Raw genomic sequence first — 13,180 nt, 5'->3', positions numbered from 1 at the left:
AAATTCTGCTTATAAAGCTTGCAATCTGGTCAAAAAACACCCATAAAAATCATGAAGTAAAAAAGTATACAGTAAACGCTGTTATGGTGTTATAAAATGAAGCCCTGTAGGAGCAGAGAGAAAACAATTTTGAATGGAAAAAAGGAGATGGAATTCAATCAAACCGCAATTTTGACTGGTTAAATTTCAGGAAGAAAGTCACCTCTATATTTGGAAAATGCTAAATAAGTAGTGCAGCTAGAACACATGATGAAGCCAATCACATAGGATCACATATAGTAACAAGTTTGGTTTTATTCTGTAGGTATTCAAGAGTAATTTCAGATTTCTGAGTTGGGAAAGTTAAGTAGTGGGTGGATGCTATAGTTAGATCTATAGTTGAAGTAAAAAGCTGACAGAATCCACAATGATATGGAAGGGATTAAAAATATGGCAAGATTAGCTAAGAGATTGCTATAATAATGCAAGTAAGAAATAAAATTCATCAGAATCCCCAAATATATTTAGAAGTTAACAGGTTGGAAACATCCCGAATTGAATATAGGCAGGCCAAGAAAATATCTTAAATATTTATAATTTATTAAATTTAAAGAAATACAATGAGTTTAAATTATTCCTGAGTAAACTACAACTTCAAACAAATGGAAAATAACTACAATATACACAGTTAAAAACAGAGTTGAAACATTACTTCATAATGACTTATCAAGGTTATTTACATCTATACTATTTTTATTAAAGTACTGTAAAAATGAAATATAAGAATACTTAAAGGTAACAATATTAAATCTACCAATTATCTGCACACAATTTATGAAAAAATTTAAAGTTTTTTTCTTTTTTTCTCCCATGATCACATAAGGACATGTCTAAATCAACTTTTTGTATTTAGCAGACACATATTTATATAATACCAATTATCAGCTTAAAAAAACTAAAATGTGGCCAAAAACAATCACCATGAATTTACAAAACAATTAGTATACTATTTGCTGTGCAGTCAACTAATATTTATTGAGCACCTCCTATCTTCGAGGACCAAAAACATGCTACCTCAAGAATTCTCAAAATCTTTCTTGAAGATAAGTAATAGTATTTTTTATTTAAAAAAAAAAAAAGATGAAAAAAATATGAATCACACTGATCAGAACTTGCTCAATACCACCATCAGTAACATATTTTAATTATATGAAGTGACAATTTTACAAGATTTTTGTTTTCACATTTCACATTTACAAGATTTGTGTTCCCATTAAGTCTTTGCTTTCACATTTTAAAAAATTCATATGGATATAAGCAGTATTTTTATTTATATCACCATTTCTCTCCTACTTGCCTAAGAACATCACCAAATATCTATAATTTCTTATGTATTTTAATAAAATATATGTAAGTGGGCATGTAGAATATTAAGTACTACTCTATCATTCTGGAATTTAAAAATGACAAAAGCACACATTTTTAAAAGTTACACATTAAACAGATAAAAGGTATGATTTCTAAAATAAAGTAATATATAGATTTTTAAAAATTAACCTCATTAAAACTTTGGTTTGCAAATTATAACCTTAAATACAGAATGTTAAGATTAAGTGACTCTGTATTATGATGGTCAGCTACATATACGGTACTGAAATACATGTTCTTTCAAGTTTAATGTACCTCTTCTATGAACTGGCTAAAGGATGGCTATTTTAGTTCAAGTGGATAAAATTATAAAAAGAGTACCTTCCTTTGTTACTACAGATTACTATATAGTCAAAATGTCACACACCACAGAATTTTGAGGATAATCCAATAGTTAATAACATCAAATGCTAGCCAATATCTATTATTACGTATTTATTACCTTATAGAAAATCTGTTCTATTAGAAGTACCTGAATAGAAAGGAAAAGAACTATAAACAGACTAGATTTAGGAAGTGCCCTTATTTTACAGATTACAGACTGAGATTCAATAGTAACTTGCCCAAGTCATAAGCTAATGGTAGAACCAGGACTGATAACCTGAGTCTATTTCTCTTCCGGATCCCTTTCACCATATCCATGCTCTCCCATTTTATGAATCATATTACCATATTATTTATTCACTCTATTTTAACTTTAATTTAGAAGATTACCAAATAGTGAAACTTTTTCTCTACAGCCCAACAACTCTCTAGTTTTTCCCAAAAATGAACATTATAAGAACAGGATACAGTTCAAAATATTAGAACGCTTAGCTTCATTAAGATGAGAACTTTATACAGGAAAAAGTTCACTTTACATATAATTTGGTTTGGCTGCAAAAAGCTTATATAAAAGTCACAGCTTTAAAACCTCTTAACACTCTATATCATAGTAACTTCATATGTTGTGAAGTGGTTTTCTATAATCTTGACATTTTCTTCAGAGAGCCAGTTTTCTTGTTTTAGCTGCCTTATAAGAGCTTCCAAAGACTTCAGTCTTCCAAGAGTCTGTTGTTCTTGTAACTCAAGAAGAGTTATTTTTGAATGTAGTTTAGAGACTTTCTGCCAGAGATGTTCCTTATTTATATCTTGTCTGCAGTAAGAATGTTCAATTTGTAAAACTTCTGTCTCATAGTCTACATCCTTATAAAAGGAGTCTTCAGCGTCTAGATCTTCCATTTCCACAGTTTCTTTTTGAGCAGGTACAAAAGAATCAATCGTAGGTTTGGAATTTTCTGTGGGTACAAAAATGGCAATAACAGATTCTTTATTTGTATTTAATTCTTCAACTGTTTGAGTAATTGTGCTGAATAAGAATGGACTTTCCTGTGCTGACTTTATTTCCACAGAATTATTTGTAAAGTTTGCATTAGCAAGATGATTCGTAGTGATTTCGAGTACTTCTTGGGTTTCCAAAGATGGTTGAATATCTTCTGAATTTGAAGTTGTCAAAGTAATAGTTGTAGAATTGAGATTCTCAAAAGATGTGTGAAAACCACCTATGTTTTGGGTAACTGATGTTTCCAAGGTAGATGCTGGTTTTCCAATATCTTGTTTAATCAGATTAAGAGTTAATATGTTATTTTGTATACCTTCTGTTTTTGCAGCTGGTGGCTTCACCAAGGTAGAATTAAGTAATTCTGTGTGTTCAGGGAGAATGTCTGTATTAACTGTATTTTTCTTTAGCTCATTTGATGCAAATGATTCTTGTGACTTGGCTTTTAGGCATACTTCTTTCTCATCATCTAATTTTTTCTTCTGAGATATTTTTTTGGAAGGGTCGTTTTCCTAGAAAATAATATTTTCAAATTCTAAAGATGTCCTCACTAACCTTATTCTCTTATTAGTCAGTGCTGAATATTTAATTATAAATTGGCCAAGCAAATTTATGTGCAATTAAAAAAAGTTCTAAGCATATAACAACTCAAATTACTTCAAAGTGTTTTTTATAAAGTATTAAGCACATTCAATATATGATGGAAATATTTCAGATCACTCAAAGACCAGTAACAAAATCTTAGATCACTATCTTATGTCAATAACTTAATGATTTATGCACATGTTATCTTTGGTTCTTAAGGTATGCTTCACAATGGTTTAATTTTTTTAATTATCATACTTTTAGTAAAAGCATAAATTAGTTCTTCCTTTTTCTCAAGCATCTGTTTCCCCAGCAGTTATCTTTCCCTCTCCCTCCCTTAACCTCATTACCTGCGACCCTGCAACCTACCACCCTGCATTATCCCCCTCTCCCCTATGCTCTGCCTCCAATACCTGATTATCTTCAGGCAAAGAAAATATTGTTGGAATTGCAGTTTGTTTCAAATATCGAATACCCCATCTGATGTCAAGAGAGTCAGGAGTAAAATGGTCACTACACAGGAACTGGTATTTACTGGGAACCCATGAATCACGTTTCATATTCTTTAACCATTTTTCAAGTCTTTCTTTGTCATGTAGAGGAAACCTGAAATTAAAAAAGGAAAACTTTGCTATATTTTTACAATTTTGCCAAGTTCCAGGACTGCATACATAGGGTAAACTATGCACTGAGTGCTGCAAAAGCAAGGCAACAGTCCCTACCATGTAAGAGCATCTTTGTGATAATTACTACATCCCCTCTCGAGGAAAGATGAGTAAGCTCTAAGAGATGTAGCCAAAGCTTTTGAGAAGACTGGCTGGTAAAACAGAACTCAGAGTCTCTTCAAGTAAAATATGTGTGTTCCAACAAAGGATAAAATCTACTCATATTTTCTGTGGATTATATTATATTTTTATTTTGTTGTATATTTTGCCTAGAACTGGGAAAGAGCTTGGCATAAACTACAAAGTCCTATTCAAATGTATTCTATACTGATACTATATACTAATAAGTCAAATGGTGTCTTTTCTATATTTCAAGGAAGTATTAAACTTTAGGCCCTTATTAATATTAATATTTTTTTTAAAAGTTAGTTCAAGTAAGTGATTTAGTTGACAATGAATACTATATTTTATAAAAGTACTAATATTCCATGCCCTTTACCAGAATCAGCCTCAAATCTATCCATACATAATTTAGTCTACTATTTCTAAACTTATATGATCAATAAACTGAGAACCCTAAAATTCAAGTTATGAAAGAGAACTGACACAAGAACTAAAAATATTGTAAAGAACAGACTCATATTTTATAACATGAAATTGAAATCAAAGAGAAAATACAGAGAAAAGTAAGACAGTTCTTTCTGTGCTGTTCCTGGACTGAAAATAACCTCTATTTAGAGTTGGTGCTAACATAATGAAATGTGTGTTATAGGCAAAATTAGGCTAATGACAGAATCTGAGAGAAAACTTTTCCTACCAATCTAAATAGGTTTCAGTTAAACTCCATTAAACAAGAGTTAACAGTAATTCATATTTCAATGATTTTATGAGAAGTCTAAATTCTTATTTTTAAAAAATGGTAACGACATAAGGTTTCTTATATAGAAAGCAGCAATTATACATTCCCTCTCAATACCAACCATTTAGGTTATGCTTTGTAATAGCATGCCTCCCCCCGCACCCCTGCAAATATTGATAACTTTATAAGATGCTAAGGAGGGGTGCCTGGTGGCTCAGTCGGTTGAGCATCCGACTTCAGCTCAGGTCACGATCTTGCAGTTGACGAGTTCGAGCCTGGCGTCGGGCTCTGTGCTGACACCTCAGAACCTGGAGCCTGCTTTGGATTCTGTGTCTCCCTCTCTCTCTGCCCCTCCCCCACTCATGTTCTGTCTCTGTCTCAAAAATAAAGATAAACATTAAAATAAAAAATTTTTTAGAAGATGCTAAGGAAAAGGAGTCTGGGTACTTTGTAGGAAATAATTTTTAACCCAGATACCCTTATATGGAATAATCAGATGATCTACCTTTGTAAGTTCTTACCATAGATACAATATTCATACATGGTTTGAAAAACTTTTAACCTTGCATGTATCAGTAATTTAGGTTGGAAGTATAACACACATAACCAGAAAAGACATTTAAAGGCAAAAATAATTTTCTTTTCAGAAGACCTAAATTCTGTTAGCCATAGGTAAGTTCATACTTTTTCTGCTACATCTAAAAAGGGAATATGCCTTTTACAATATTTTTAAATGTCATTTTATGTATAAGCACGCTGTTTGCAGATTATTTCTATTGTACCTATACTAAGTTACCAAACTAAAAAATAAATAGATAAATAAATAATTTAAAAAAATCAGTTTGTGCATATCCTCATTAGTAACTGGACTGCAATACTTCCTCAGCAGGTAAATCTCTAAGAAATCTCCTGGAATAGGTTTCCTGAACAACTTCATATCTTTACAGTGTGGTTCAATTTGCTCAGTAATTTTGTTTCAATGCCGTATTAATCCCCCCAAAAGTATAAAATAATCACAGTATAAACTGAATATTATATACATATGTAAACTGAATTATCAAATTAGTATACAGTAGAGCTTATTACAGTGTTAGCATTAACAAATTCAATTCTTCAAGTTTGGTGCTATTAGGGGACTAAAACTAATTCAATTTTTATTTTTCAGACTACATATGGAAATAAAAAACATAAAAAACCCACTTTCAGTAAATTCATAATTGGAGGAAAAAAATCTTTACAATTGACCTCCTCTGGCATTATTATTTTTCCCTCCTTAAAAACAGTAACTATGGAAAGATTAACTTAAAAGAATTTGGAGTCTGGCATTATTCCCCCTAAATCCAAGGCCAAATAAATCTGGGAAATATGAGGCTAAATCAAGTTTAACATGATTTTTTGCTATAAACCTTCTCAGAGCCACAGCTATTGATAACTAACAATTCCTCTCAAAAGTCACTCTGCATCTTGTGGGCTATGGGTGGGAGACAATCCTGGAAATATTGCCATATGTAAGTTATTTTGGGTTACCAGGTTTTTTTTTTTTTTTTTTCCATTAGTTAAGATCATGGAAAGCAACTGTATCATCCACGAACACAGAGTTTCTGGTTTAAAGTAAAACAGGCTTCAAAAAATAGCTGGTGAAAATCTACAAAAGACGACCAGGTTAGAGCTAAATGAATTATTTTTACAAACAAGAAAAAAAGGAAACAGAATATTGCAAATATGTTGATTCTCACATATATTAAGCACGTATTGACTGTCAAGTGCAGCTTTACCTATTTACACACAAAGTGTGAAGTAGGTACAATTAATAACTCCACGGGTGAGAGATCTCAGGCACAGAGAGTTCAAACTTTGCAGAAGGTCATTCAGCTACAGAGTAGTGGAGCCATGTTGTGAACCTACTAAGTCTGGCTTTGGAGCTTGGACTCCGAGTCACTACTGCTTCCCTCTTCTTCTGAATAAAAATGAACACTTCTGTGGGTTCACGGAAATATTTCGTGGCAGCAGTAGTTTGGAACAACACTTAGCCTGTTGTCTGTACAAATAAAAAGTCTACAGAGCCCTGAGCAGGGCACAGGTTGTAATCCTGGCTTTGTCACAGAACTTTCAAGGTAACCTACTTTCTGAAGGGCCTTAGTTTCGTCGGGAGAAGAAGGACTTAAGAACATCTATGCAACCTAACTCACAGAAGGTGTAAATTAACTGTGAATGCAACGTCCCACTCGGCGGGTTTGATGTGTGCCTTAAGTGGTGGTTAACGTCGTACAATAAAATGAGATCAGGTGAGGTGGGGAAACGCTCGGAAATCCACGGAGCACCGCCCAAACTCTACTGTTTTAGGGGGCTATTTAACACCCAAAAAGGCCCCTATATGCCTCGCCACCAGCCCAGTGTCCTAGCCCAGGGCATTTCTAGGTAAACTCAACTCGACCCTTAACATCCTTCTCCCGCGCAGTGAAGAGCCACGCCCGGAGAGCCGAGGACGAATTTCCAGATAACCCCAAACCGTGGCTACAACGGCCACAGGACAGTGGCCCAAAGACAAGGCGTCTGACGCTTCTGCTCGAAGGACAACTTACGGATAAAAACTCAGCTTCCGGTCCTTACTGTTTCGTCCCCGACGGTTCTTACAGCAAATCGCTGCGCAATAGCGAGGCATCGCTCAGGTGCGGCCCAGAAGGCCCAGGCCGACGAGGGGCGCTGGCGGAACCTCCTTGCCAAGGTGGTGCCGCAAGTCCAGGCCGTCCGAGGCCACCGCGCCTGCGCCGGAATAGGCCGAGAGGAAAGACGCTGCAAAAGTCGACTCACTTCCGCTTCTTCAGGCTTCAGCACGGCCCTTTCGGGAGGTTGGGGCCGGAAGTGACGCACAGGCTGAGCGGCAACAACAGTTTTCCACGTGCGCGTAGGGCGCCAGGGTCAGGTGGGGAAGCGGGAGCCAATAGGGAAGCGTTTCGTGTAGGTCTTCTGAGGTGGCGGCGCTAGCAGCGGCCGCCGGCCAGTGGGGAGCGGGCTGAGAGGGGTCGCGGCGGCGGCGGCAGGCGGAGCGTTAGGTCGGTGTGCAACCGGCAGTGGGGCGCCCGCCGGCTAGGGGAGGCCGTGGAGACCTGGGCGAAGGGCCGGGCCGAGCAGCTGTGTGGAGCCGGTCGTCAGTCTCCCGGCGCCTCTGCTCTGTTGAGCAGCAGCAGTCGGAGGGTGAGGATGTGGGGAGAGGCCGGGAGGTCGCGGGGAGTGGTGTTTAGAGTGTCCCCAGGGCTTCGGCCGGTTTTTGTAGACTGACCTCTCGGTGGTTGCCACGGTCGTCGCAAGCGCTTCAGGCTGCCTGGTGTTCTTGAGGGACGAGGAAAAAGGAGATGACCGAACCACAGAACAGGGCGTTTTGTGTTTTGGGTTGGCCGCTGGCTTTTTCGGGCGTCGGACAGCTCCTCCCAGGGCTGGCCTCCGGGCCGCGGACAGCCGCGAGGGCGGTGCCTGGACGGACTGGACGCGTATGGGGTCGTCTTGGGGTAAGGGATGGACAGTGCAGCCCAACCGGCCACCGGCTCTGGGGAGTAAGGCCCAGGCTGCTGTCCGATGGGTCCCTCTTGGGAAGGAGAAGTCAGTATAATACAAAGTCGGTCTCCTAAAAAAGTGTCAGATACTAAACTGTGGAGTAACCTTCATTAAACCAGTAATAGGTGCCTCCCTGTCAGTTTCAGACCCACCCTTTGACTAGGGAAGTACCTGCAGTCTTTGTGGCGTCCGCAGTACTCCCTCTGCGTTCTTTAGACGGTCGTACTTGATCCTCGGTGCCCGTGACTATGAGTAACTCTCTGGAAAGGAGGAATCCATCTGCTAATTACGCTCAGAAAATGCCACAGGAGAGAAAGGCAGGCAGTTTCCACAAACCGTAATGTCTTTCGTCAGCCTTGTAATGTCATCATAGGTTATTAAGAACTCCTGTAGTAGAGTTCAAAAAACAGGATCACATTCGTTTTGAATCCCAAGTCATTAAATCTATACTACCCAGAATTCTAAGTTGAAATCTAATGTAAAACTTCTTTAAGGTTAGAGAGATATTTTAATGACTACTGAGAAGTTTGAAAATAACTAGCTTATCCAAAGTAACGACTATGACAGTTCGTTTTTCTGGTAGCCTTAGGAGAAATGTTAAATTCTGTTAATTACAAGTTTTTAACAAAACCCATTTATCCATTTTTCTGTTAAATATTTGGGATGTTACAATTAAAAAATCATTACATTCTACTGTATTGTCAATACTATTATGATGAGATTTTCTATTTGCAATACTTGGCTCACCTTGCCAAAATGAAGGCTGAAGTTGGTACATTCTTAGGAAGGGAAGATTATCAATTCAGACCTACTGGGCTGTTTACCTTGGTAATGTACTTTTTCTGTGAAGTTAAATACTCTTATTTTTAATCCTTTTAGAATATGAATTTTTGAAAGGGAAATTGACATCCTTTGAAAAATTATTTGGATTTCCCACCCTTTTTACAATGTTTACAAATGATGAATCTTCAGTATTAACTGGCAAAAATCAGTTATTGAGTATTTTTTTTTATAATTTTTTTTTTCAACGTTTTATTTATTTTTGGGACAGAGAGAGACAGAGCATGAACGGGGGAGGGGCAGAGAGAGAGGGAGACACAGAATCGGAAACAGGCTCCAGGCTCCGAGCCACCAGCCCAGAGCCCGGCGCGGGGCTCGAACTCACGGAGTGCGAGATCGTGACCTGGCTGAAGTCGGACGCTTAACCGACTGCGCCACCCAGGCGCCCCCAGTTATTGAGTATTTTTGTGTCTACTCTGTGTATGACCAGAGTATTAGTGGAAAGGTAAAGCAAAGAAGATTTTTTTCCCACTTTGGTTGAATTATATTTGCCTTCAAGAAGATTACAACCAATGTAGGGGTAATAAAGCCTGTAAAATGAAATAACATGGAAACAAGTACAAGATACTATATGCTTAACAATGTTAATACTGCAGGAAGTATAGCTTGTATCCTAAAAGTTCACTGAGCTTCTTTTTAAAAAATCTTAACGTTAGCTCCATGGATAATTTTTTTTTTTTTTTTTAGGATATTAAAAATGGCTACTCCCCAGTCAGTTTTCGTCTTTGCAATCTGCATTTTAATGATAACGGAATTAATTTTGGCCTCCAAAAGTTACTATGATATCTTAGGTGTGCCAAAATCAGCATCAGAGCGCCAAATCAAGAAAGCTTTTCACAAGTTGGCCATGAAGTACCATCCTGACAAAAATAAGAGCCCTGATGCTGAAGCAAAATTCAGAGAGATTGCAGAAGGTAAGTAAATGACTGTCTCTGAGGTCTCACAGATATTAACTAGTAAAGGAGAATGATAGCTAAGAAGTGTATGTATCTGGAGATACTGTGGAGGTGGGTGGCAGAGAGGGATCTACATTTAAATAAAGGGAGATTCTTGAGACTCTTATGATAAATACTTTGATTCCTGGATGGATGGATAAATGGTAGTATGCATTTTTATTGACCTATAGATCTTAAAATGTTGATAATGTATTACTTCTTTCTTTTATTGTTTATGAAGTAGCTTATTGTTTACATGTTAAAAGGAATTTTAGGTTCCCAAAACTTATAAGCTAACCTATGAAACATGGTTTTTACTAAGTGTGGAGATTAAATATAAAAATATTAAGTATAAAAAGTTTAAATAGACTTTGAAATGTGGGTTTTTTTTTCATCTATGTTTAAAAACGACATTTGTCTTTAAAGAAAAAATATGAAACAAATTTTAGCTTAAGACTAGCCCTGAAACAAGTTGCACTGAGCATATGGTAATTAATGGTGGATGGGGGTAATTGAATAGAGAGTTGGAGTTAAACATTGACTTCAACTCGTAAGGAAGTGAGAAATCTTAATTCTTCTAAATATAACTAATTAAAGTTATATTGAGCCATTAAGTTATTTAATACAAGAATGGTTTTACCCAAATAATATGAAAAATAACTAATTGTTACCCATATGCTTACCTTTAACTAATGGTAGCATTCATTTAACAAGTATTTATTGGATATTTATTGGGGGCAGGCATATGCTAACGGCCGATACTGTACAGTGAACAAGACAAAGGCCCTGCCTACTGTAACTTTCATTTTACCTTTTTCCTGCGTTTATAATGTTTTGGTTTTATTGATGGTATGATATTCTTCCCTAAAATAGAGAATTGAATTCACTTATTTGAAGAGGTTGGGTTATATGTAATTTTGATTACCTTCAGTTACTAATATTTTTATTTCCTTCAGCATATGAAACACTCTCAGATGCTAACAGGCGAAAAGAGTATGATACACTTGGACACAGTGCTTTTACTAATGGTAAAGGACAAAGAGGTAACGGAAGCCCTTTTGAGCAATCATTTAACTTTAATTTTGATGACTTATTTAAAGACTTTGGATTTTTTGGTCAAAACCAAAACACTCGGTCCAAGAAGCATTTTGAAAATCACTTCCAGACACGCCAGGATGGTTCCAGTAGACAAAGACATCATTTCCAGGAGTTTTCTTTTGGAGGTGGACTGTTTGATGACATGTTTGAAGATATGGAGAAAATGTTTTCTTTTAGTGGTTTTGACACCACCAATCGGCACACAGTACAGACTGAAAATAGATTCCATGGATCTAGCAAGCACTGCAGGACTGTCACACAACGAAGAGGAAATATGGTTACTACATACACTGACTGTTCAGGACAGTAGTTCACTGTTTGTCCTCACTAAATCCAACTAGTTGACTCTTCTTCAATATCTTTGATGCAAAACAGTTTTCTGTGAACTATTTTGACAAGTGCATGATTTCACTTAACTTGATATAGATATTAAATGTATTTAAATGGTTTTTGAAAATTCAGCAACATTCAGTTAGAGAAATAGATAATTATTAATTTTCCTGATTAGGAAACATTCTTTTTAAAAAAAAACAAAAGATATTATAATTCTGCCTGGTCTTTTTTTCTCTACTTGCCCTTGGGCTTACTTGCGTGGCCAGTTTTATTACCGAGAAAAGATTGAGTTCACCTGATACGTATTTAAAAGTTAAACTTTAAAACTTACTGTAGATTTAAATTTGTGAACTTCAGTGGTTTTTGCAGTGAAACCTTTGCTAATTTAAAGTTGCATGCTCTGCAGCATCTCTGATTTGGGTTGCTAAATGTACATGAAACTGTAATTGAGTCACTCAACAAAGGATAATAGTATCTTTCCACTGAAAGTTTCAGAAAGTCACGGTTTAATATTTACCACAGAACCATACCTTTCTGTAGTAAAATTGGAGTAAGGGAAATGATTGTATTGCTTATAGCCATTTAGGCTGAAAGACAGTTGAAAACTTTTGAAATATTGCCAAGACATTGTTACATGTTTGGTCCCTGGCTAATGATTTTGTAGTGTTGAAATCATAGCTTATTTACACATCTTTTCACATTTCTCTTAGTCATTGGCGCTCTAGGTCTTCTATGAATTTATGTATCTCGTGTGTGGTTCCTCTTCTTTGCACTCATCTTTATCTAGAGATTGACTAATACCTCATTCTGTTTATACAAACAGCCAGTAATTTCTGTGCAAACTTATTATGTGCAATATTTTTAAATCCTAAGAAATGTGTGCTTTTGTTTTCATTTGACTTCTTTAGTTCTGCACTTTTTGCATTCTACTCCATATGAGTATTAATCCTATGGATACATTAAAACTAGTAAATGTCTCATAAAACCTTGTGTGTGAGTGAGAGAAATATAATATTTACAATATGACGTCAGTTGTCATTGTTAAAAGTTTATTCTGTAGTCTGGACCTATGGAGGATATATAAACAATGGGGCTTCTTATGCTGACCATAGACCATATTCCAGAAGTTATTTTTGACCTGAAACCCTGAAAAACTCTTACTTTCTTATCATCCTTCCCTCACAAGTTTTTGTAGTTTAAAGATTTTGTTAATTATGATTTTGATGTATTTGCTTGCTAGGAGCAAGTATTCTTTCCTCTTTAGGCCTGATTGGGAAAAAGAGATTTTACATAAAGCTATATTTGTTAATAATCATCTTTAATTTTCAAACTGAAGAAAATGAAATTATTAATTAATGAATCTTAATTATTTCCTGGAAGATATACCTACTACTTTTTTTTTTTAATGTTTATTAGTTTTTGAGAGAGAGCAGGGGGTGGGGCAGAGAAGGAGGAAGAGAGAACGGGAGCATTGACAGCTCCGAGACCCATGCTGGGCTCAATCTCATGAACCTCAGGAACTGTGAGATCATGACCCAAGCTGAAATCAAGAGTTGGTGGCTTAACTGACTAAGCTACCCAAATGCCC

General features: G+C 36.3%; 2 protein-coding genes across 2 annotated transcripts; one reads left to right on the top strand and one right to left on the bottom strand.

Annotated features, from left to right (window-relative positions):
- Positions 1 to 274: 274 nt before the first annotated feature.
- On the bottom strand, positions 275 to 7,691 carry THAP5 (THAP domain containing 5). The gene is made up of 3 exons (XM_040472234.1): positions 7,417 to 7,691; positions 3,724 to 3,916; positions 275 to 3,237 (listed from the first exon to the last, which is right to left on the bottom strand). Exons 1-3 carry the CDS (start codon positions 7,494 to 7,496, stop codon positions 2,332 to 2,334), a joined length of 1,179 nt encoding a protein of 392 aa, XP_040328168.1. The 5' UTR covers positions 7,497 to 7,691; the 3' UTR covers positions 275 to 2,331.
- Positions 7,692 to 7,879: 188 nt separating this feature from the next.
- On the top strand, positions 7,880 to 12,618 carry DNAJB9 (DnaJ heat shock protein family (Hsp40) member B9). The gene is made up of 3 exons (XM_040472237.1): positions 7,880 to 8,029; positions 9,914 to 10,140; positions 11,118 to 12,618. Exons 2-3 carry the CDS (start codon positions 9,924 to 9,926, stop codon positions 11,567 to 11,569), a joined length of 669 nt encoding a protein of 222 aa, XP_040328171.1. The 5' UTR covers positions 7,880 to 8,029; positions 9,914 to 9,923; the 3' UTR covers positions 11,570 to 12,618.
- The last annotated feature ends 562 nt before the right edge of the window (positions 12,619 to 13,180 follow it).

This window comes from Herpailurus yagouaroundi, unplaced genomic scaffold, assembly GCF_014898765.1.
Source record: "Herpailurus yagouaroundi ecotype Mexico unplaced genomic scaffold, PumYag 100, whole genome shotgun sequence".
NCBI classification, from domain to species: Eukaryota; Metazoa; Chordata; class Mammalia; order Carnivora; family Felidae; genus Herpailurus; species Herpailurus yagouaroundi.
Note: the sequence above shows the minus strand (reverse complement) of the source record. Positions and strands in the feature narration are given on the sequence as shown.